The sequence below is a fragment of the Podarcis vaucheri genome (genome assembly GCF_965113315.1).
Source record: "Podarcis vaucheri genome assembly, chromosome: 8".
NCBI lineage: Eukaryota > Metazoa > Chordata > Lepidosauria > Squamata > Lacertidae > Podarcis > Podarcis vaucheri.
This window is the reverse complement of record NC_138766.1, coordinates 57,068,306-57,093,312: the sequence shown is the minus strand read 5'-3', so window position 1 is coordinate 57,093,312 and position 25,007 is coordinate 57,068,306. Positions and strand designations below refer to the sequence as shown.

Below are 25,007 nucleotides of genomic sequence, written 5' to 3'. Positions count from 1 at the left end.
CTTGCCAATTGCTGTGTCAGTTCAACATAGCAATGTTTTGAATCAGGATGTGGATTCATGCATCTATAACAGGCATCCCCAACCTGCGGCCCTCCAGACGTTTAGGCCTACAACTCCCATGATCCCTAGCTAACAGGACCAGTGGTCAGGGATGATGGGAACTGTAGTCTCAAAACATCTGAAGGGCCGAAGGTTTGGGGATGCCTGATCTATAATCTCAAATCCTTGTGAAAGTTGTGCTCCAGTCCAATGTGCAGATTTGTTTTTTTACTGTTCCTTTCATGGTATGGAAACAGTGGGTGGAAGACAAGTTTGCTATGTTTTACCTCTCTACTATCAGGGTCATCATGCTTTTGAATACTGCCTAGTTTGCAAACTTCCCACAAGCATCTGGTTGGCCACTGTGAGAACAGGATCCTGGACTAAATGGGCCATTGGCCTGATAACAGCAGGTTGTTCTGTCCTTGCATCCTTGAATGTTCATTCAGCTAATGATAGAGAGAGTCAGAACTTCTTGGAGGCCCAAGTATTGCTGCAGGTAGCCTTATCTCAGTCCACCCTAAAGGGTTTCTTGCTTTGGATGATTGGTAGTTTAACTGGAAAAGCAAATTTTAAAATGACCTGGAAATTCTGTAAGTGCAGTGAATAGTATCCTGAAAAACATACTTTGTTAAGAGATTTGCTTTATTAAATCCATCAAATGGAGTTCTTCGTTTTGTATATTTATGTAACTGATAATATTATGCAGTCATTGTTTCCCTTATGCTTATGGTTTGAATGAAAAACGATTGTGCTGTGCTCAGATAAACTTGTACTGGTCCGTGCTGCTGCTTTGCTTCCTGTTTAGAAATCTCAACGGCTTATTCTTTCACGTTGAGTGTTGCAGCTGTAGTGCCACTTGTTCCTTAAAAGGCAAAGCACAATGTGAGTGTGTGTGCATGCATTCACCAGCCTTGTAAACAGGCCCACAAAACTTAATAGGGTCACATCTATATCACACATTTAAAGTACATGGCTTCCACTGTTTTCCTGAAAAAATATATATTGGGAACCATAATTTACCCCTCACAGAACTACAGTTCCCAACACCCAGCACTATAGTTAGTTCCCTGGATTCTTTGAGGGAAGCTCTGTCCTTTATATATATGGCATGGATATTTCCTGCTTGCTGGGGTCTGGCAGAAGAGAGATGGAGAGCTCCATCCCTCCTCCAGCAGCCTGCTACATTTCCCTGCTGGGTGCAGAGGAGGGACAAAGTGTTTTGTCCCTTCTTTGCCTATCCATTCACTTGGGCTGCATGAGTTTGCTTATTGCCTATAGCTATTGGGTATGTGCGTTAAATACAAGGCTGGTGTACATGCACACTTCATCATCCATACCTAATGCCATGAACAGAAGTTCAGAAATCTATTGTCAAGACATATGACAAATTGGTAGTATAGAAAGTAAAATTTCTATCATAAATAAATAATGTGGCTAAACTAAATCAAGGGAGTTCATCATATTTGTTTTACCTTTCTGATGCACTTCATCTTCCATAGCATTTTCACCTGGTTCTATAACTCATGTCTTTAAGAAGCCAGAACTGGAATGCAATCTTGAGAATGGCCCTAAGTGCAGGTACCATATATTGGCTCATACTGAACAGCTTTAAAAATAGAGAATTGGATTTGTCCAATTTTCAGATCTGAAATAATACTTCGTGTTAAATTAGGCCTTAGAAAGGAAGGAGACTTGATGGATGAAGATAATTTCATAATTCACTGAAGCTTTAGAGTCTGCATATTGATTAAACATTTAAATTAAAGCCAAGAGCCCAATCCACAGCCTAGCTTTTATTGAAGTATACCTCGTTTAATTGAGTTTACCTGCAGGCTAAGTAGCACGGTTGGAAATTGGTTCCACTAAAATCCATGCATGTTTTCCATTGGTGTATATCTTGCTTTTAGTTGAAGTAGTTTGGTACAGCTTGGACTTTTGAAACTCAATATGATCAGCATGGGGAGGAGAGGGAGTTGGGAGGAGGTCTGGTGTTAGACCAGACTTGGCCAACATTTGCTTACTTCCTTACCTTTCACCTTTCTGATTCTACAAGCCTTAAGACTAATTCATGTAATCTCATCTATCACATGTTTACTGCCACTTTCGTAATAGTTCTGTTATTTGAAATTGGTGTTAATGGGCCTGTCATTATAATTCATCTTCTTGCAACGGAATGATATGTCTGTTGATGGAAGCAAATTTAATGAACGATGATCACCGGGTGGCAAGATGATAATTCAACTGGTAGTAAGACTTGGTCATTTTAGTGTTTTAGGAACATAGTGCTGAATAATTCCTCAAGTAATTTGATAGGGTGTTTGTTCCCAAGAATCTCAAGAGAGGATAAGCATCTCACCACACAGATAAATGGAGGAACCACTTAGTGATTCTCTGCAAGCTACTCTTCGTTACGATGCAATGATTTATTCAGTACCTTGCATTATTATTGTCTATTCATCTTGTGATTAGAAGTGAGAGAAACTTCAGTCATATTATAAACCCATGTTGTTCAATTTCTGCTTTCTCTTGCTCAAATTATCCAAAGCTGAGCTTTGCAGTGTTTATGGGACACCATCTGACCTCTGAGAAGAAAGACAAGAGCAAAGGATTCAGACAATTCTCACAGCTCTGCAGCATCTCCTGAGTCAGATGGAATGGAGAGAGGGAGAGAGAGATGTGTCTGCTCCCAATTTCTTCATATAGATCTTGAATAGCATAGGAGACAGAATGAACCTTTGCAGGGGCTTGGACTAGATGACCTTTGGGGTCTCTTCCAACTCTGCAGTTCTATGATTCTGGATCCAGAGAAGACCTCTTCAAAGGAAGATGCACCTCTGCCTCTTTCAAGGCAGTGGGAATTACTTCCCTCACATGACTGCATTAGTTATACCCTGTGCCCATCCAGTCAAGCCCTTTGTACTAGATATTACCAGCCATAATGGGAAGGGATCAAAAGGACAATAGACTTTCCCCACCTATAGTAAAAATAAAAAAATTCCTTCCAGTAACACCTTAAAGACCAACTAAGTTAGTTCTTGGTATGAGCTTTCGTGTGCATGCACACTTTCTTCAGATACGAAGAAGTGAAGAAGCTATCTGAAGAAGTGTGCATGCACACGAAAGCTCATACCAAGAACTAACTTAGTTGGTCTTTAAGGTGCTACTGGAAGGAATTTTTTTATTTTTACTATGGCAGACCAACACGGCTACCTATCTGTAACTTTTCCCCACCTATGAAGATCATAGACAGTGGTTAACTACAAGCTTTTCTTTTTTTACAGACTTGCCTGGCTTAATTTTGTATATGTGACTGAAGGATGGCCCTGCTCCTGTTTTTTGGGAGCTGCTCTGTTCTCTAGATTAGACTTTGCCAATCTGGTGGCCTCCAGATGTTCAAAACTGTAACTCCCACCAGCTCCTTCTGAAATGTGGTAGCTGGCTGGGGCTGATGGCAATTATGGCAAAAAGATATCAGGAGAGCGCAAGGCTGCTAATGGTGATTTGAGGGTCTGAAGTATATTTCGTCAGGTCTTTGTGAGTGGCCAGAGGTTGGCATCCCCCATTGGCAGAGGACTTCACAGTTATGGAGTCCATTGCCCCAGGGGTAACACTGTGTGTGTGTGTGTGTGTGTGTGTGTGTGTGTGTGTGTGTTAACAAATGCATACGAAACAGATATGCCATTAAAATATAGATTAGCTCTTTCTCTAAAAACATTTTTCTTCATGTTTGCATGAAAGCTGTGGACAAAGTAAATATTTTCTGAATAATTGGGGTGGGGAACCTGTGCAAAATGGCCAGTGGCGAGGGATCTTAGAAACTGTAGTTCAACAACACCTGGAAGGTCACAGGTTCCTCACTCCTTTAGTAAAGCGTAAAGTGCTGTGATAGTCAAAAAAATAATAATTTTGCTTTTATTGTTTGCAGGTTTTCCTTGCTACTCCTTAATCTGGAGGAATACTACTTCGAACAGCATACAGCTAATTACATTTTTAACAAGGATGGCAGAGAAAGAAGGTACAATAGTACTTCCATAAAACTGAGAAGACTGGAGAAGTTATGGTGTTACATCTGCTTAGAATTCTGCAATAACTTTTAAATGTTTTTTCAACTCTTAGGAAAATCAGGGGGTCATTAAAAATCTGCTCAAAATCAGTGATATTTGAACCTGATGAAATAAGCCACCCCATTATTAAAGTAAGTACATTAGTAAGTGATGACAATGGATTGTGGTCTGCTTCAGTTTCAAAACAAAATAATTTAATGTATATTTATGTAAATTCATATAGATTCCATTGAGAGACTGCATTAAAATAGAAGCACCAGAGGATAGTGATACAAACGATTTCTATGCAGGGTATGTGATTTTTTTGAAAGCGTTTATAGATAATTTTTCCTTTTCTTTTTAGCTTGTGGTTTTAATTGATGTGGTGATTGGTTTTCACATCTGTGTTTTAGGGCACTCCCTGGACAGATTTCTATTTTATCCAATCAGGTAAGTTCCTCATTTTCCAGAATTTAGTAAAGGGTTAGGTGCAACAGAATCCTAAACTCATTTACTTTAGGATTCTGTTGCACCTAAACTCATTTAGTTGAAAATCAGCCTAACCAGGGACTTGCTTGTTGTGTGGCTTTAAAAATACATATACATAGTATATTGCAATCACAGTCCATCATGTTAATTTGTGGGGAAACCTACCCGTAGCAATGTTTTTAATGATAGGGTGTTAGCTGTTAGGTAACATTGACATACAAATGAGTTTATTCTGCTGCTGAATAAACCTGACAGAAAATATATTTGAACAGAGATATCAGATAAATTGTGGTTGTGAATAATGGGAGGGCACACATTAGAGCTACAGGTAAGGTGACTTATCCAAAAAAAATGCAGTTCATGTAACCATTAAAAGTCTTCTAATACTATGATAACTGAAAAACAAAAATGGTGGGTGGGAGGAGATTGAGCAGGAGTGGCAGGATGTAGGGGGTGGACATGGAAGTCTTCTGCATGCAAAGCAGTTGCTCCACCCCTGAGCTATGAGCCTTCAAGAGGAAAATAACCAACTGGCTAACACCTGTTGAGATGGTCTCTCGACAAGGAAAGGTATGGTTTAAAAGTTTTGTTTAAATTTATTTCAATTTTAACTTCTGAATTAGATGGGTTTTAGAAATGGCTTTAAGAAGATAGGTGATGGGAGGTGCATTTCAAGTAATAGGAAGAGAAAAATTCAAGGAGGAATAATTATAATATAATAATCAATACAATACAATACAATACAATACAATACAATACAATACAATACAATACAATACAATACAATACAATACATTTATACCCCGCCCATCTGGCTGGGTTGCCCCAGCCACTCTGGGTGGCTTCCAACACGTATAAAAACATAATAAAACAATCGGGTTTGGTAAGGGGGGGGGGAGGGATGAGATGTTGAAACATGGATGTAATTTTACATTACGAAAGAGAAAGATGAAAGAACATTTAAGGACAGAAAACAGTAGCATTTGGGGAACAGCGAAGAAAGACAAATACGAAAATTTATTCTAAATATAGTTTTTAAAAAATTCAAAAAACTGTTGCCCAAAAGCACTCTCAATAAAATATCCTCTTTCTTAGGCTTTTCTTACGAAAGAGCAAAATGTCATTGCACCCTTTAAAATGGAAAGAGTGAGTATATATTTACCCTGCTCCTTGCATGCAAATATCTTAACGTCATAAAGCCTGTTGTTCCTGAAGGAACAGTAGCAGTAAGTTATTTGAGGAAGTTCACTAAAAGAAAGCAAAGACTTGTGTTTGAGCGAGAGAGAACGCAGATATGTAGCATTAGATGGCACTTGCCTTTGTGAATTTTTATATATTAATTTATTAATTACAATATGAAATTTAAACAGATGCTGGTGCCTATTAAAAAAAAAATGTTCTTGGGGAAATAGATGAATGGTGTTTGTAAAGGCATTTGTTTTGTTCACCAAATACTGCAAGCATGAGAAAGAGTTTGAAGAAACTAGGGGGCTGGTAAAACAGCTAATATAGATCCTATATTGCTGTTCAGGGAAATAAAAATATTACACTGAAATATAGAAGGTGACTTGGGTGCCTGCTTTATCTGAATTGAAATCATAGAATTATAGACTTGGAAGAGACCTAAGGGTCATCTAGTCCAACCCCTCCAATGCAGGAATCTTAACTAAAGTATCCATGAGAGATGCCCACCCAACCTCTCCTTAAAAACCTTCAAATATGTTAGAACCAGTTTTAAGGGCAGTTCATGTTACCCACAAGGTGATATTTGTAACTTCCCCATTCTGTCTGTTATTGCATGAAGTGCAAAAAGCTGATATATGAGTCCCTTGTACATCTTCTCATCCGGAAACTTCCATTCTCTGACATTTGAATGGTATAGTCAGCTTCATGTCAGGTTACTTGCAAAGGGGTATTTATGCGTATGACATCATACGCAACCTCGTGAAAACTCTTGCTTTGCAGTTCATATCCTAATGTGAACGGCCTGGAAATCCTCAGAAGAGGGCAGCCCTTAACTCGCAAATGCAGTGGGTAGCATCACTGCTGTGCAAGTGTAACAAGTTCACAGACTGGAGGACAAGCATGCTTTTCTAAAAAGAATATACAGACTCAGACCATTGGTCCATTTAGCTCAGTATTGTCTATGCAGAGATGGCCAAGCTGGTGCCTTCTAGACATAATGGGCTCAAACTCCCATTGTTCCCACTGACAAGGCCTGTGGTCAGGGGTGATGGAAATTGTAGTCCAGCAGCCTCTGGAGTGCACCGAGGTGGTTATCCCTGCTCTATCTAGAGTGTCAGCATCTCTCTGACATTTCAGGCAGGAGTCTTTGCAGATTCCTGGGACCTTTTTCATAAAGAGCACGTGCTGGACCACTGAGCTGTACAGTGGTGCCCCGCAAGACGAATGCCTCGCAAGACGAAAAACCCGCTAGACGAAAGGGTTTTCTGTTTTTGAGGTGCTTCGCAAGACGAATTTCCCTATGGGCTTGCTTCGCAAGACGAAAACGTCTTGCGAGTCTTGTGATTTTTTTCGCTCCCCCCCCTTTTTCTAAGCCGCTAATAACCTTTTAGCCGCTAAGCCTTTAATAGCCGCTAAGCCTTTAATAGCCGCTAAACCGCTAATAGCGCTAATCCGCTAAGCTGCTAATAGAGTTGCTTTGCAAGACGAAAAAACTGCTAGACAAAGAGACTCGCGGAACGGATTATTTTCGTCTTGCAAGGCACCACTGTAGTCCTTGCCTATTTTAACAGTTGTTTTTCTTTAAAAGTGTGGCAAGTGGGTGTGCCCCCTGGGTTTCAGTGTAATTTTTAATGGTTCACTTTTCTTTGTTAGGGTAAAACTGAATACCTATTTCAACTGGACGTTGCTGGGAAAGTTGACGATGTTTTGCATACCCTTCACCAGGTGAGAATGCAGTTTGACATGATGGCAAATGGCAATTGTGCATTATTTTGGTACCTACAAAGGAGCATAAAATCCCCTTTGTAGTAAAAAAATATTGAGCAGATAGCTCATACAGGTGCAAATAGTTCCTCCTCAGACAAGTTTGTTCTTGTCCATAACCGAATCTTGAACTACAAGCTTTCCTGGTCCAGGAAATGGCCGTAGCTGTCATGCCAATATCAGTTGGTATGTGGCACTTCTCGCCACTGAGGCTACCTAGGCCTCCACTGACAGAGCTAGATCCAGAAGTTATCTACAGACTTCAAACCTCCAAGGAAGGGGGGTCCCCATCCAGAATAGGCACTTGGCCAATTTCTTGGAAATGGGGACCACTCACCCTCAGTACCTCATTCTTACCAGGATTCAATCTCAGAGTGTTTTCCTCGTCCATCTCACCACTGCATCCAAGATGCAGCCAAGCACTGGCCCATGGACTAGACCAGGGGTGTCCAACAGGTCAATCGCGATCTGCTGATAGATCTCTGGGAGGTTTTGGTAGATCGCAGTAGATCGCTGACTCCCTTTCCTTAGCGGTGGTAAAATAGAATCCGGCCATGCCCTGTCCTCTATTGTTGCATGATCTCCAGAACAGAAGACGGAGTTTTCTTAGGCTGATTGTTTCCTTAGCAATCTTTCGGTGAGCAGCTTTTCCCCTTTCTCACTAATAAAGCTCTGCAACTTTGCCCTGAACCCCTAAAAAACCAGGACTTTCCTCCCTAAAAAAAGCTGAACAACTTTGACCTGAACTGTGAGTAGATTGCAGTCTCTTAGGAGTTGGGCGTCCCTGGACTAGACAATGTCTCCTGATTCAGATGTTAAAGAGAAATAAAGCTGAGTGTCACAAGCTTACTGATGCTGCCTTGCCCTCAAACCTAGAATGATCGCTCCCAGAGGATTCATATAGGTATTAAATAGTGACTCTTGTGGTTGTGGGGGCAGCTGTTCCACAGACAAATGCCTGGAGGTGGAAATGAATCTGGTGCAGAATGCTTTTCTACAGGCCTGGACCTATCCCTGGGGACTTCAGGTGCATTAGATATATCTAAAGAAACTCGTTTTTTAATCTTCTTGCTTTTATTTTTAAACAGCTGTACAGGGCATCTCACCTGGACAAACTGGGGGACCAGGCTGCTATGGTAAATATATACTATGGATGTTGTATTAGTGGAAACTAATGTCTTAGGTTCATGTCCAAAACTTAATATATTATTTCCTTTTTTTCAAATTAGATAACTGCTATATTGCAGTCACGTTTGGCCAGGACACCATTTGATAAGAACAGGTATGTTTCTTAATATAAATAATTCACATCATAAAAATTCCTTCCTTTTGAATTTCATTTCCTGTAGGATGATTTAAGGCAAATAGTGTACTAGCAGCAGGAGTCATCTGCTTCCTTTAATGCTGCCCTAACCAGTTATACCCTAGGCCAGGCTTCCTCAACCTCAGCCCTCCAGATGTTTTGAGACTACAATTCCCATCATCCCTGACTCCTGGTCCTGCTAGCTAGGGATCATGGGAGTTGTAGGCCAAAAACATCTGGAGGGCCGAGTTTGAGGAAGCCTGCCCTAGGAGTTCCTCTGTTCCCCTTCCCTCTTTCAATATTTTTTAAGTTCTACAAATTTCTTATGAATGCTGGAGTAAAATAATTCAGTTATTGATACCAGAGAAAATGTCCAAATATGCCTAAATGTGAAAAATGTGGGGCATCCTTGTTGCTTTGTTTTATTCTGAAAGGAGAAAAAAAAATCTATAAATTCTGCAATGCATTATGTGCCGAGGAGTCTTCAGGTTATTGCAGATTATAAAGGTGAGGTAAAGAGAATTATTATTTGTTAATAGAAATTAAAAAATTGAAGTGAACTTTGTCTTTTAAAAAACACATTAAAAGGTGTGAAATAACCAAGCTAACCTTTAGCAGGTGCCTGCATTGAACAAAATAATTGTAGTTTGTTCCTCTTCTAGATTTCAAAATGTTTCTGAAACGTTGCATATGGAATGCAAAGCTGAAATGGTCACTCCGTTGGTGACTAATCCAGGACTTGTATGCATCACTGATGCAAACTTGTATTTCCAGCCTCTTAATGGCTACCCTGTAAGTAACCTGCACTAAAAATTTCCATCCTCCTGTTCTTTGGACCATGAGCAAATAACTGTCTAATGTGTCTCAAAGTGTTTATGTGAGGTTTTCCTATGAGCCACGCAAGTGAGCATCAGGGGCAACCTTGATGGATCTCTAGCTTGAGTCCTCAGAAGTTTCCAACTTCTCAGTTCTGTTTCTCCATAATTCAAAATTCACATGCCAGGGTTAAGTTTCTCCAATGAAAGCTGTCACTGTGCCCATTTTGAATTTCCAGCTGGGGAATCATACCAGGCATTATATTTCAGGCAGAACGAGGGTGGGGACCCTCTGAGCCTCCAGATATTGTTGAACTATGCCTCGCATGCATGATCATTGGCCATGCTGGCTGGCATCTGGAGTCTCAAAGGTTCTCCACTATGGAGGCAAATAGTGCTCTGCCACTCACTGGTGGCTTACTGAAGTTCATCCCTCCCTGTCTCTCCTCCACCCTTTGAATCTTTTTGCAGTGTGCACAGGTGGGGAATCCTAAACCCCTGGCTTCTATTTGAGCTGTGAGTTGGGTTACTACTGGTTGAAATTAGGATATAGATTTCAGGATCCACTTTGAAATGTCGCATTTTCAGATGCTTCACTAGTGAACATTACCTGCAACTTTTTATTTGTCTGTCGTTGATGTTCACTGATTCAACCAGAATGTTAAAGAAGTTGAGACTGTTAGCAAACTATAAAATACTACAATTCCTCATAAATGAGGCACACTGTGCTGTCTTGTTTCTTCATTTTCAAATCAGTATGTGTAGTGAGCTCTTCTCTTATTCCATTGGGTGTTTCATAAATTACAGTCAGATTTGGAGTCTGTGTAAAATGGTGGAAATGGATTCTTAATCCTTAGTCACAAGTTTGATTTCCCCAGCCAACAAACAGCTTATCCATCAAACTATTTCAAGTTGGCCTTTCTTGGAATGCATAGAGGTAACCTAGGTAATTAATTACAAATGCAACTCCTTTGCAACTAATAGGCTTTGATTTTGATTTGATTTTTAAATTCAACTATTTATTTTTTGCATGTAAAATCGGCTCTGGATAACAATGGAATATAGAGGGAAATTCCCAATCCTGTAAAATGGAGAAGGTTTACCTAACCCCGGGGGTCAGAAGTAGCCCTCAAGGCCTCTCTGCCAGGCCTCTGGGACTTCCCAGACAACACCCACCGCCTTTCTTCCCGGGCCACACCCCTTACCAGTTCTGCTTTGCAGCCTCCTTGGGTGTTTTTGCCTGTTTCAAATGAGTCCTTAAATAGTATTTTCTTGCTTGAACTGGCTAGCTCAATTGGTTAGAGCATGGTGCTGATAACACCAAGGTCTCAGGTTCAATCCCTATATGGGACAGCTGCGTATTCTTACATTACATAGATGATCCTCAGGGTGCCTTCCAGCTCTATGATTCTATAATTAAGGACCTAGATTACACAGTACAAAGCCCAAATTCACATTTGTTGCTCTGCCTAGTTTTGCCTCAGGCCCCACCCACCAATGGCATGTGGCCCCCAGAAGCTTGAGTGGTGGACAGGCAGCCCCGCCACTGCTATAAGCAATGCATGTGGAAAATTGGGAGTATTATATATATTTTTGTTCTGTGCATTTCGTTACAGAAGCCGGTGGTTCAGGTGATGCTGCATAGTGTCAGACGTATCTATAAAAGAAGGCACGGCCTATTGCCGTTGGTAAGATTAAATTTTACTCTTGTCCCTTGGTCGCACAAATGTGCTTCGTTGTTTAAACTTGCCTCTTGACATTCCAAGAAGAACACTGTTTGTGCCATCCCTCAAACTGAGGCTCCAGTTTGACATTCATGTTGGCTTATCTGTGTCAGCCGTATGAGTGGGGAATAAAGGTACCTGGTTACAGTGCAGTTGCTCAGTAGTTTATGGCATAGCAAGTCCTATCATGGATTAAAGCACGCCGTATCATGTTGCAACATTCATATCTGTCTTGCACATTTCTATAAAACCTATGATAGCTCTTGTGAACAAATGTGTTGGGCAGAGAAAATTTGACAGAAAAAATTGAAAGTAGCAACAATTGTCCTTCTAGTAAAAGCATAGTAGGTTTAAAACTACGTTATATGCTGTACCTTTCATTGGTGTATAGAGAATAGCTTGTATTCCTCTGACAAACAGCTTCTAATATTATGAGGACAACAACAAAAATACCAGAGGCTTTGTTTTACCTGAACTATACTATGCTAGTATCCTGAATTATAAAGCTGCCTGATGAACTTTTTCACTTCTGTCTCTCTCCAATTTTGAAAGGGTCTCGAAGTATTTTGCACTGAGAACAATTTGTGTTCGGACATCTATTTGAAGTTCTACAACACTCAGGACAGAGACAATGCCTATTTCTTCATGGCAACATATTTAGGTATAAATAACTGTTCTCTTTGGAAAATTGGGATGTGTGAGATAAAGTTTGTCTCCCGTTTTGTTGTTGTTGTTTTTCTTTGTTTTGGTATAGATTTAAACTTGAGGGAAAATTAAGTGTGTATTATTTTGGAATGAATGTGAAGTTGCAATGAAATCAGTGCTAACATGTTGAATTAGAAGTTGTTTTTGGCTTTGTGGAGATCTAGAACTGAAAATTCTGAGACCACCTTAAAGCAGTAATGTGTAGGATAAGTAGTAGAAAGCAATTGGACATTTGCAACTGGTCAAATGCTGCCTTACGTTGCAGTGTAAGTGACAGTAATGTGGGTTTCATAGAGAATTTTGCATTTGATTTTTTTAAATGCAGGTTAGGGTAGTATGCATCAGAAAAAATTCCAATGCAAACCGATTTTCCCCTAGTGCATATTACCTAAGAGAATGATCAAAATTAGCATGTTTATTTTACTTGTATTTAGTAAACAAAGCTAAAAACTTTGATAATGTGAAGCCTGCCTAATATTTATTTGCAGTTGTCATGCGTTGTTATCCATGAACGTATGAAAGTGGAATAACTCCCTTACTCATCACCGACAAACATGTTCCTACATACAGAACTCCTCACTTGTATTGTCCTGCAAGAGTGCTGCCCCGGGCTTCTGTTCCCTGTTGTAGCCTTTTATCCCTCTCTCTTCTGTCCTTAAGTATTGCCATCTCAGCCTATCTGTGTCTGCTTTCTTTAGCTCCCCTTAAATGCTACTTTGTGAAGCCCTTGCAAAAAAAAAAATATTAAGGGAGTGGAATCGCTGTCCGACAATATATTGTTCTCACTGTCATGGTTCCTTTCTTCCCTGCCCCCATTTCATAACTGGGCGCACATGCTATAGAAAGACCAGGAAAGACTTGCTAGTGAATTTGAGGGAGATTGTTTAATCTACTCATCTTGGTGGTCAGTGAACAGTTTGTCAGGCCGGTGGTCTGCCTTGCTTCATGAGTGATGACTGAAAGCCCTAGATGCCTTGAAGGATAAGTGTAGAGAAAACTAATAGTGCACCCGCTATGCCCGTTAGGTATACAATGCTTCCAGAAGAGTCGTTTCAAGTGGCCTTTATCTCTCCTCTGCTCTCTGTTGTCTGGTGTCTAGAGAATCATGTTACAGAGCACACAGCAGAGAGTTACATGTTACAATGGCAACGAGGGCATATTTCCAACTACCAGTATCTCCTTCACCTCAACAATCTGGCTGATCGGAGCTGCAATGACCTCTCCCAGTATCCCGTGTTTCCATGGATCATAGCTGATTATTCTAGTTCAGAATTGGGTAAGAACCTGTGTAAAAGAACAAGAGCAAGGAATTGCTAGTTTCTTTTTCAAGAGTGAATGTAGTAGGATGGTGCAGAGCATGCTTCTTGTGAATTCTGATTCTTGCGTTGCCAGAGGCTGCTTCTTATTCCAGCCTCTTCGTTGCATTGCATTCATATGTCCATGGTGTCAGTGGTGCATAGCACTCAGTTAAGTGGTTGCTCGGCATTCAGTGGTTTAGTGTACTTCATATAAGGAATATGCAGGTTGTGTCATGAAAATTTGAAACTAAATCAGCGAAAAGGTGAGGGTCAAATGCTAATGATCATAGTACATGGAGCTAAACAGAATTTGAGTAATCCAATAAACATTGCTGCATAGCCTCTGTTCATTCGGTGAGGCTTGCACAAAATCCAGTGGAGTTTGAGATCATTATCAACAGTTTGGGGATACCTGTGTGTATAACTTTCAAAGCATGTATGTTAAGCTAGATCTACCTTTGCCTCAATTTGCTTATCTCAGGAAGAGTACAACAATTGCCAAACCATTTTGGAGAACTGTTAACTTGATTAATATAAATGCTATTTTGAGATATTGAAGGAAGCATAACTGAGTTTACAATTTCACAGACAGGCTACCATTCAGAACTAAAATGGCTCCAAAAGTAAAATGGGTATCTGACTTCTCTGCCTTCCTCATTTGGTAAACTTGAGGCAAACCCAGATGTACGCATGCATAGCCAAACCACTGAGGGCAAGTTTAGCAAAAAGCAGAAGTGTGGGGATCTCCTTTGTTCACTAAATGGAGTATGCTGCGGATGAAAGTGGAATCTGCCCTCTTTCTCCTGCCCTCCTCCCTTTATCTTCAGGTACTCTGCTGCTTCAGTCTTTCCTCTCTCTAGACTGGCTCTGATTCCAGGAGTCCATCAACTTGGTGGGGTGGAGAGTCTTCGAAAGCAGAGAAAGCGGGAGAGAGGGATATTTTTGCTCCCATTCCACTGCACTCCATTTTGTGGTAAAAGTGGATCCTTATTCTCGGTTCATAGTCAAACCAGTGAGTGAATGTTAGTGAACACATGTGTGTCTTGTTTTGTCCCAATTCCTGCAAAATGAAACTTGCAGTTGTGATTTTAAAAGATTAAGGGCTAATATGAGAAAGTTGGCAGTTGGGTAAGATTTGCCATGATAGTACTTTTCCAAAGGCACTGGAAAGGAGAAAAAAAAATCACTGGCTGTTCCTGTTTAGTCGTTGCAGAAGATTAATTCTTTTGAACTTTTTTTGTAGACTTGACAAAGCCAGAAACCTTTCGGGACCTCAGTAAGCCAGTAGGTGCACTAAATAAAGAAAGACTGGAAAGACTGTTGGTATGTATTTGTTTTCTGTGATTTTTTACACTTCATATTTTTTAAAAAAACACAGTCGATCTAGTGCATTTCTAAATATGGACAGTTATGTTATAATGGATGAGAAATATTTCATGTTTCAGTAAAGTTCACTGTATTTCCCATTGAACTGCAACTTAGTATATAGAATTCTTTGGCTCTGACCCTTCCCTTCCCTTGTCTACCCAAAGCAGTTAAGCCACCTGTTCCTATCAAACTGCAGGATCTAAAGAGCATTAAGTGTTTGCCCAATGTTGACATGCTTTGACATTTGCACAAAGTGGCAGGATCCAGAGACAGCAGTTCCGGCCTCCAAGGATGCATCGCCCGCTGCTGCTCCCTCAGTGGCAATAACTTCAGCATGTTCTTTGGAGGCTGGATTTGCCAACTCCTCACCTCCCACCCCTGTATCCAGTGTAGAGCTTCACATACACCCCTCATACTTGTTCCCTGGCTGGGGACGGCACCATTTTGTGGCTCACCTCAGGCGCCAAATTGTATTGGGCCGGACCTGATTCCCAGCCTCTTAACAAACCACCAAAGGAAATTGTCACTGAGCAATTTTTCTCCCTCTCTCTTTCTCTGCCGATAGATACGTTATCGGGAAATGCCAGAACCAAAGTTTATGTATGGGAGCCACTACTCGTCACCAGGTTACGTTCTGTTTTATCTTGTCAGAGTTGGTAAGTCACCTGCTAAGGTTCTCCTGAGTTTGTGGTCGTCAAGCTTGACTCATCTGGTGTGATATCTGAGCTGTCTTGCTTCCACAGCACCAGAATACATGCTTTGCTTACAAAATGGAAAGTTCGATCATCCTGACAGAATGTTCAACAGGTTTGTTTCTTGTATTTTAATGGCATTGCTGTGTTTTTGTTGAGTATCTAAGTTAGTACTGGCTCCTAAAAGATTAGCTTATTAGGTGACATTAAATAAATAAATAACCTATTTTGCTACCAAAATCTTGCTCTGAAATAAGACATATCTGAAACTTTTTATTTTTGTTTTATTCTCCTGCTATTCATATCCAGTATTGCAGAAACCTGGAAGAACTGTTTAGATGGAGCAACAGACTTCAAAGAGGTAAAGAGCCTTCAATACTTCCATTTATGTTAACCGTTCTTTCTCTTGCCTACTGAGAGTTTGCAGCATTCCATTTTTAAAAGTACAGAATCCAGAAACAATTTACAATAAATCAGTTCAGAACCTTATCAGAACCATTGGGATGGGGCCACAGCTCAATGGTAGAATGCATGCTTTGAATGCAGAAGGTCGTATGTTTGAATCCCAGCATTTCTTGTTATAAGGATCAGATTATGTGGGACGTCTTCATGACTGATCTGTAGTCAGACAATAATACTGAATTACATGGACACGTGTCCCAAGTTGGCAGAACGCAGCTGCTTAAATTTGAAACCTGGCAGAGCACCTTCATGATCTCAGTGGTGTCTTTTGACATATTATGTGTAGGCTGCTGTTTATGATAAGCCTTCTAGACTACTTTAATCTACTAGATTCTGGTAGGTTCACTGGCAAAACCATACAGGCCACCTGGAATCTATTTTTAGGTCTGAGTGCACTTCCAGGATCTAGGTTAGGTGTCTGCTTATGACCAGGTAAGCCTGGAGCACAAACCAGCAGCAATATAAGGGCATCTTGACATCAATTTTTCCTCCGCAATTTGTAGCAGTACATACCTGTATTGTGGCATTGCATTATACTTTTCCCTGCTGGTCAGTGAACTATAGTGGGAAACTTGTGCAATGTGTCATCAATAAGTGTTCCTAAATATTGCAGAGGAGACGGGAAGAACTTGCCAGGGATGCAGTCTTTGGCAGCATTGTCATATTTTGTCCACAATCTGCAGTTCCAGTCCATGTTTATAAGGCAACCTTTATGCTGAATGGGACCCAATTAGGTTCTGGATAGTGGCCAGTGCTGATGCTTGTTTCCTCTTAAGTGGTGGTCTGTACTTGGCAAGGGAGCTGAGTCATCCAGTTCTGCTTGATGCGTAGGTTTTCTGTTTCGTTTTTCAAATCAAAACGCAGAGCAGCGAACGTAAGTCAAGCTGTGAGATACCTTTTGAAACACTGAAGTCTGTTATGTGACCACATCCAATATGAATATCCCCACCCCCATGTGCTAAGTTTGGAAACACCGATTATAGTTTTTAAGTACCGCAGCAGTAATAATAATAACACCACAATCTTGTTCCACACTTTTTATTTATTTTTAGTTGATTCCTGAGTTCTATGAAAATGATTCCAGTTTCCTACTGAATAGTCTGAAATTGGACTTGGGGAAGACGCAAGGAGGAAAGATTGTGGACAATGTAGAACTTCCCCCTTGGGCATCTGGTAAATAGAATTTTGGAAGCACTTAATAATCTCACTTCTGCGTTGGAGATCCGCTTTCATTCATCTCAAGAGCTTAGGAAATAGTCGGTGTATTAGTACCATTCCCCCTCCCATGTATCCAGAGTAGTTCTTTTCATAATTTAAATACGATGGGTGAAATCCGGTTTGTGCCTTTGCACTCACAGAAGGATCTTTTGATCTAGCTGATGACTTCAGTAACAGAAGAAAAGAGGCAGTTTTTGCCAGTTCCCCTCTCCCACCTGCAACCATCAGGGTGGAAGGTGACATGGAGGGGGGAAGACGATGGGCAAATTGGCCGGAATCCCCTTCCTCCAGGTGTCCACTGGATCAAAAAGAGCAATCAAATGAAACTTTAACACATGGCATGATAAAAGTTTGTAATTTTGTCAGGACAAGTTATTCGTTGTTTACTGTTGTAACAATTGTTTTCTCAAAATTTATCTTCTGTACCATGAAAATAAATAAAAACATTTTAAAAAATCCTTCTGTTACTGCAAAGCCACCAAAAGGATTCCACTAGGTGCATTTAATAAAAAGTTGTTGTATCCTGAAAAATGATTCTTCGAAACATGTCTGAAGTGCTGATTAGTATTATCACCCAACGCTTCTAGTGAGTTCTTTCTTTAAAAAAAAAGCTGAGAGGGAAGAGGGAGTGGGGGTTTTATTCTCACTTAACAAGGAAACATTGGCACCATCTCTTTCAGATGCTGACAATTTTCTACAGAAGAGCCAAGACGCTTTAGAAAGCCAGTATGTGTCAGAACATCTCCATGAATGGATTGACTTAGTGTTTGGCTACAAGCAGAAGGGAAACGAGGCCATTGCAGCTCAGAACGGTGATTCCCCCCCCTACCCCACTTTTATAAAAAGAAAATGCAAATGGCTACTTTAAACTGTTAAACTCTGTGGTGGTAATGTCAGTGTTTTTCATAAAGGAACACGGTGTGCAGAGCATATCAGTTAGGAAATTCTTCTATGTATGCTGTAAATTATAGCCATAATAAAGCCAGATGTGCGAATTTTTGAAAAAATCAATTTAGTTGAAATTTACTATGTATGAGGTGACAGGGTTGTGAGAATGACACAGTGTTGTAGTATTGTTTTGTTGAACCAACAGTCCTGTAATCTGAAACATTTTCACTTTGTGTGTCTGCTCTCTGCTTCTTTTTAGTATTTCATCCATTAACCTATGAAGGAGGAGTAGACTTGAACAGGTAACTGAGTTAACGGTAAAGGACTGGGTGGGAAGATTACCTCCAGTTTTAATTTAAAATATTATGTTCTCTTCCAACATAAAATGTTTTCATACCAGTTTTCTTTGTGATGAGCTTTTTGCATGTATCTTGATAGAATGGGGCTGTTTGTTGCTGGATTCTTTAAAAAGTCAGGCATATGTGCTGGGAGTAGCCAAAACAGCACCATCCATGCATAAAAGGAAGGTATTAGCAGGCTTGGGAAATCTTCAGGGTTTGTAGAAGTTAAGCAAACAAACCAATTCCTGGAAAACCCCACCGAATAGACCAGTGAGGATGCTCACTGGCCACAGAAAGCTGATGGACTGTCAGAGTGTATGTGTGTACAAAATCTAGAAGGGAATATCATGGAAGAAGGCATGGCTAGCTCGCTTGAAGAGGCACTCTGCACTGCAATATTGCATTGCAGGTCCCACTTGTAATTGCAAACAGTTGGTGAGGTGTCCTGTACCACAGTGCTGGTGGCATCTAAACACTGCAGGCACTTCAGAGAGGGAAAAAGAATTTTCTCATAACTTACAAAGAAAAGTTGAAAAGCTGCAAGTTTCCTGCTTCTACAGTAAGAAACACATGGAATCACTTGGACTGCAGCTTTCTTGGCTGGCTAAACCACGGCTTATGAAGCCAGAAATGAGCCCTGGGCCCGCACCCCTTGCCATCCTTGTATCCACTTGCACACTGTCTTCAGCATGGACATGCTGTTTTGTTTCAACCGGAGTGGGTGGCGCTGTGGTCTAAACCCAGGGGTTAGCAACCTTTTTCAGTCCTTGGCCAGTCCACTGTCCCTCAGACCATGTGGTGGGCCGACTATATATATATATTTGGGGGGGGGGGGAATATGAACTAATTCCTATGTCCCACAAATAACCCAGAGATGCATTTTAAATAAAAGGACACATTCTACTCATGTAAAAACAGGCTGATTCCTGGACCGTCCATAGGCCAGATTGAGAAGGTGATTGGGCCGCATCCGGCCCACGGGCCTTAGGTTGCCTACCCCTGGTCAAAACCACTGAGCACAACTGGGTGAGCTCCTGTTGCTCTGCCCCAGCTTCTGGCAACCTAGCAGTTCAAAAGCATACCAGTGCAAGTAGATAAATAGGGAGCACTGTGGTGGGAAGGTAAACAGTGTTTCCGTGTGCTCTTGCACTCATCACGGTCCTCTGTGCCAGTAGCAGTTTAGTCATGCTAGCCACATGGCCCGGAAAGCTGTCTGTGTACAAACGCCGGCTCCCTCAGCCTGAAAAGCAAGATGAGCAAGGCATCCCATAGTCACCTTTGACTGGACTTAATCGTTCAGGGGTCCTTTATCTTTTACCATCTTAACCTCCCAGGAACCTCTATTTTGAACACCCAGGAACTCCACACTGAAGCTAGTGTACATAAGCTGGTAATGCAAAAATGCTTATGAAAATGGGAACATTGTACCCTATCAGCTCATTACAAGCACAATTTCTTTCTCTAAGGCCTTACAATGTACTCATGATAAAGTAGCTTTGCCAGCTGTTTTGAACAATTGTCTTGTGGCTTCCATTTTTGTTCTGTAAGGTCCATAAATTTGATGTGCATGTCAGCGGGAACGATGCTTACTGCATACATGCATGACATATTTGGGGAGTTAATATAAAATCCATTTGCGTACACAAGTAAGAGAAAAAGCAGTTCTGGTTAATGTATGCCTGTCGTTGTCATAACATATAAACTGGAGTTATAGATACTTCCTGTTCTTGATGGATTAATATGGTATAACCAAATTTGATATCCATACTGTCAGGGGTTCAGAAGCAGAGACGCAGAGAAGGGTGGAAACAGAGAGAGAGGGGGAGGAAGCCGAAGGGAGAATGAGTGATGATGACGAACCGAGATCTCCAAGCCTAAGCAGTGAGTCAGAGGACTCCCAAAAGGGAGCCCCAGTGAGCAGAGCAAGGGGGGGATCCGGGGGGACACCCCAGGAGGAAGGGAACAGAGGAGATTCAGAGAGCAGCAGCTGGAAGTCGGGACCCACGCTCAAGACTGAGAGCAGCAGGGAGGAAGGCAGCCAGGCATCGGGTTCCGGAGGCCGTCAGCAGGAGGGAGGGCACGAGTCAGGGGTGGTCACGCCCTCCTCAGAGAGCGAGGCAACGGTCAAGAGGAAAGTAGAGAGTTGGGCGCGCGCGCCAAGTTCAAATGCAGCGGAAGCTGGAGCAGTAAGCAGCCCGGAGAGTGAGCCAGGTCCCAAAGCCCGCCGAAAGGAAGCGGAAGGATCAGGGGGGTCAGCGTCAGAGGAGAGTAGAAGGGAGGAGTCCCAGGGGGGCAGAAGGACCCAGAGACGTAGGGAGAGGCGAAGGAGGTGGAGCAAGGCTAGGGTATTAAGCTGGTGTGCAAGAGGCGGGGACTCAGATGGGTCTTCGCCGACCTAGGGCAGAAGGTGTAGAGCTGCACGCTGCAGTTCGGAAATGAAACCTGTAACTCAATAAAGACTCTTTTAAAGTGGACGCTGTGTGGCGTGGTCCTATGTGAGCTGGGACCTGGTAGCAGCTCTGACAGTAAGACCCATCTCCTCAAAGCTTCAGAAACCTGAAACCTCGCAGCGGGAGCAGAAGCCGCTAGGGGAGGAAGAGGGGTGTCTGTAAGCAAGCTCACAAAGGTTAGCAAGATGACGGAAGAACAGAGGATCTCCGCGCTGCAAGAGGCAGTGACCCAGTTGTCCTCAGAGGTATTGGCTTCCAAGAAACGGGAGGAGGAGACTACAGCCGCCTACAGAGACCTACACGCCAGGTTTGAAATGCTTGTTAAGCAAGGGCAACCGGGACCCAGACCGGAGGGCGTGGGATTGGCACGGAGAGCAGGAGGGCTTGTGGCTCACTTCGATGGGACTTTGCAACAGTACCCTAATTTTAGAGCAGACGTAATGTGCGCACTGCAACTGCTGGCAAAAGACTTTAGAGATGAGGAAGAGAAGGTGGGGTTCATATTGTCCCATTTGCATGGGGATGCCAAAGCCTGGCTGCGCAATTTGTGGAGGGATAAAGATCCGGCGCTTCAGAATGCAGATGCCTTTATCAAAGCGATGGATGCGTGTTTTTTGTCTACTATTGATGTGGATCTTGCCAGACGGGAGATTCATGGACTAAAACAAGGGAGGGCGAGCGTCCGGCAGTATCACGCCCGATTTTTTGCGCTGGTCAGTGCTTTAGAATGGGATCGGGATTCGCCCCCTGTCAGAGACCTCTTCTGGGAGGGTCTAAGTTCTGCGGTTAAGGATGAAATTGCAAGGGGGGAGAGGCCCCGAAGCACGCAGGAGGTGGTCCAAAGGGCACTGACTGTGGGGGTGAGGCTGGAAGAACGTCCATGGTGCAGAGATGAAGGACGTGGAGGGCGCGAAGCAGCGAGAAGTTTCTCTTTCGTTCCGAGGGAAGCAGCGCGTGCGCAATCCACACCTCCGCCAGGAGGGGGAGGGGAACCGATGGAGGTTGGAGGTGCAAGGGCTCAGTCAGCAGCCAGAGCCCTAGCACCGGCAGCAGTGAAAGCGAAGCCTCCTAGAGGGAACAGGAAGTGTTACATCTGCGAGGATCCAGGCCATTTGGCGAAGGAGTGTCCCCGGAGGCTCCACAAGCACACTGCAGCCTCAGCAATGGTGACTGCAGCAACGCAGCAAGGAGAACCACAGCAGGGAAACGACGATGTCTGGCTGGAGACGGAGGCACTGGGGCCCAGCCAGACGCATCTGTGAAGCAGTCCCCAGCGATATTGCAACCCACGGATCCCCTCCCACCCAAACCAGTAGTGCAGCTCACAGCATCTCTCCAGCTACCCGACGGCGTCACTATCGAAGTGCCGCTTTCTGTGGATTCTGGAAGCAACGCAGACTTTATAGCGCAGAGCTTTGTGGAGCAGCACGCTATACAGCTATTGCCTGCCACTCTGCCCCTGCAAGTCGTCACAGTGGATGGCAGAGAGTTGCTAGGGGGGCAGGTGGTGAAGCAGACGCCACCGATGGTGATGCGCCTTGGCAACCACAGGGAAGTCATCAGTTTTAATGTCACCCAACTGTCGGACACGCCCATTGTGTTGGGCATGAGTTGGCTGGACAGGCACAGTCCGACACTGGCTTGGTACCAGAGACAACTGATCTTCGGCTCCTCTTATTGCGCAGAACACTGCATCCTGCCCCGACGGGAGGGAGAGGAGGAGGAATCACAACTGCAGTTGGGAACGTTGCAAGCGGTCCCCCACAAATACGCGAGCTTTTTGGAGGTCTTCTGCGAGAAGGAGGCGGACAAGCTACCCCCTCACCGGCCATATGACTGCAAGATTGACCTCCTACCGGGGGCGACGCTGCCGAAGGGGCGGCTATACTCCATGTCTGAAGATGAAATGCAGGAACTCAAACAGTTCATCGAGCATAATCTGGAGCGTGGCTTCATCAGAGAGTCCAAGGCAGTGGGGGGCAGTCCCGTTTTCTTCGTGAAAAAGAAAGACACGCCCCAAAAAAGACTAGTTGTGGACTACCGCCTTTTGAACCAGATGACCAAACCGTCTGATTACCCCATGCCCAGGATTGACGACCTCCTCGCGACGGTGCGCAAGGGACGCGTGTTCACCAAGTTGGACCTGCGAGGGGCGTACAATCTCATCCGCATGCGGGAGGGCGATGAGTGGAAGACGGCCATGTTCACACCGCTGGGCACCTACGAATACAGAGTTATGCCCTTTGGATTACAAAATGGCTCTCACTGTTTTCAAGCTTTTATGCATCACGTGTTGGAGGGACTCCTCTACAAGACATGCGTCTGCTTCCTGGATGACATCCTGATTTTCTCTGACTCGCAGCAAGCTCACGACCGAGACGTGAGGGAGGTGCTCAGCAGGTTGCAACAACATAGACTGTACGCCAAGCTGGAGAAGTGCCAGTTCGACACGACGGAGGTGGATTTCCTGGGATACAAGTTGTCGGACAAGGGGATAGCCATGGACAGCACCAAGGTTCGTGCGGTATTGGATTGGAAGAGCCCGCGCAACCGGAAGGAGGTCCAGCGGTTTGTCGGCTTCGCCAACTTCTATCGCAAGTTTATCAAGGGGTTCGCGATGCAGACGGCAGCAATTACGGACACGCTCAGCTCCAAAAAAAAGAAATTCATCTGGACGGAGCAGGCGGAACAGTCCTTTCAAGCGCTCAAGCATCTCTTCGCATCGGAGAAGCAACTGCTGCATATCGACCCCAGTAAACCGTTGAGGGTAGAGACAGACGCGTCAGACAGAGCCGTGGGAGCTGTCCTGCTGCAGCGAGACCCGCAGGGGGTGTGGCGGCCGGGAGCGTTCTACTCCAGAAAGCTCAGCAAGTCGGAGCAGAACTACACCATCTGGGACAGGGAGTTGCTGGCCATTCATGCAGCTTTCAAGGCGTGGAGGCACTTCCTAATCGGCGCCAAGCACACGGTGCAGGTCTGCACGGACCACAAGAATCTGGAGCACTGGCGCACGGCTCAGTTCCTGAACCAGAGGCAGATACGTTGGGCGGAGTTCTTTGCTGACTTCAATTTCCGAATAGAGTACGTCCCAGGCGACACCAACATCATGGCGGATGCACTGTCCCGAAAACCGCAATACCTAGAAGAGGTGACGCCAGCGGCGGCCATGCACATCTTCGCACCGACGGCGTGGGCGTGTGCCTCAGCTACAGTAGACCTGGATGCGGTGCGACGTGCATTGCGGGACGACTCATTCGCGCAAGACAAGATGGCGGAACTGCTCGGAGGCACGGCTACCACGGACGAGTTCCAGGTGCGGGACGGCTTGCTCCTACGCAAAGGGGCTGTCTATGTACCAGGAGACGACCTTCGCGCCAAGGTACTGCAACAGTTGCACGACGCACCCACGGCCGGTCACTTTGGCACAGAGAAAACGATGGAATTAGTCGCGAGAGACTTCTGGTGGCCCAGGCTGAGAGGAGAGGTCGCGGACTACGTCGCGAGGTGCGACACCTGCCAGAGGGCCAAGCCGGTACACAGACCACCGGCGGGACTGTTAGAACCGCTGCAAACACCGTTTGAACCGTGGGAGAGGGTGGCCCTGGACTTTGTGACGGATTTACCCAGCTCGAGAGGCAAGACAGCTGTGCTAGTGGTGGTGGACTTGTTCACCAAGATGGCACATTTCATTCCGTGTGCGAAGGTGGCCACGGCGGAACAAACCGCCAAACTGTTCATAGATCACGTGTTCAAAGTGCATGGCCTGCCACGGTCTATCCTGTCCGACCGCGGACGCCAGTTCATCTCGTCTTTCTGGCAGAAGCTGATGGGTTTTCTAAATGTCAAGGTCAATCTGGCATCAGCAAGACACCCGCAGACCAACGGGCAAGCAGAGAGGGTCAATGCCATCATGCAGCAGTACCTGAGATGCTATGCCAATCAACAGCCTGCGACGTGGGTGGATTACCTGCCGCTAGCCGAGTTCGCTTACAACAACACGAAGCACGTGTCCACAGGAGTGACGCCGTTCTTTGCCAACAATGGGAGGAATCCCAGAACCTTCCCGGGACTGGAGAGAGTGGGGGAAGGAGAACCACAGACGGCGGACGCGTTCGCGTCAGAGCTGCAGGCGGTCCACGATCAACTCAGACGGCAGCTGGAGCTAGCTAAGCACGCCTACAAGGTGCAAGCTGACAAGCACAGGCGGGTTGGCGAAGTGA

The 25,007-nt window shown here is 44.0% G+C and overlaps 1 protein-coding gene across 4 annotated transcripts in view; it reads left to right on the top strand.

Annotated features, from left to right (window-relative positions):
- The window catches only part of NSMAF (neutral sphingomyelinase activation associated factor), a 43,220-nt gene that overhangs the window by 5,505 nt on the left and 12,708 nt on the right, over positions 1-25,007 (top strand). For all 4 annotated transcript variants that reach the window (XM_082233775.1, XM_082233774.1, XM_082233773.1 and 1 more), the window contains exons 2-20: positions 3,968-4,057; positions 4,159-4,237; positions 4,330-4,397; positions 4,499-4,535; positions 5,670-5,720; positions 7,413-7,484; positions 8,612-8,659; positions 8,753-8,805; positions 9,489-9,618; positions 11,258-11,329; positions 11,918-12,026; positions 13,170-13,346; positions 14,612-14,691; positions 15,302-15,392; positions 15,480-15,543; positions 15,738-15,789; positions 16,943-17,063; positions 17,789-17,920; positions 18,256-18,298. In XM_082233775.1, the coding sequence (XP_082089901.1) occupies positions 3,968-4,057; positions 4,159-4,237; positions 4,330-4,397; positions 4,499-4,535; positions 5,670-5,720; positions 7,413-7,484; positions 8,612-8,659; positions 8,753-8,805; positions 9,489-9,618; positions 11,258-11,329; positions 11,918-12,026; positions 13,170-13,346; positions 14,612-14,691; positions 15,302-15,392; positions 15,480-15,543; positions 15,738-15,789; positions 16,943-17,063; positions 17,789-17,920; positions 18,256-18,298 (1,569 nt within the window). The remainder of the gene's footprint in view (positions 1-3,967; positions 4,058-4,158; positions 4,238-4,329; positions 4,398-4,498; positions 4,536-5,669; positions 5,721-7,412; positions 7,485-8,611; positions 8,660-8,752; positions 8,806-9,488; positions 9,619-11,257; positions 11,330-11,917; positions 12,027-13,169; positions 13,347-14,611; positions 14,692-15,301; positions 15,393-15,479; positions 15,544-15,737; positions 15,790-16,942; positions 17,064-17,788; positions 17,921-18,255; positions 18,299-25,007) is intronic.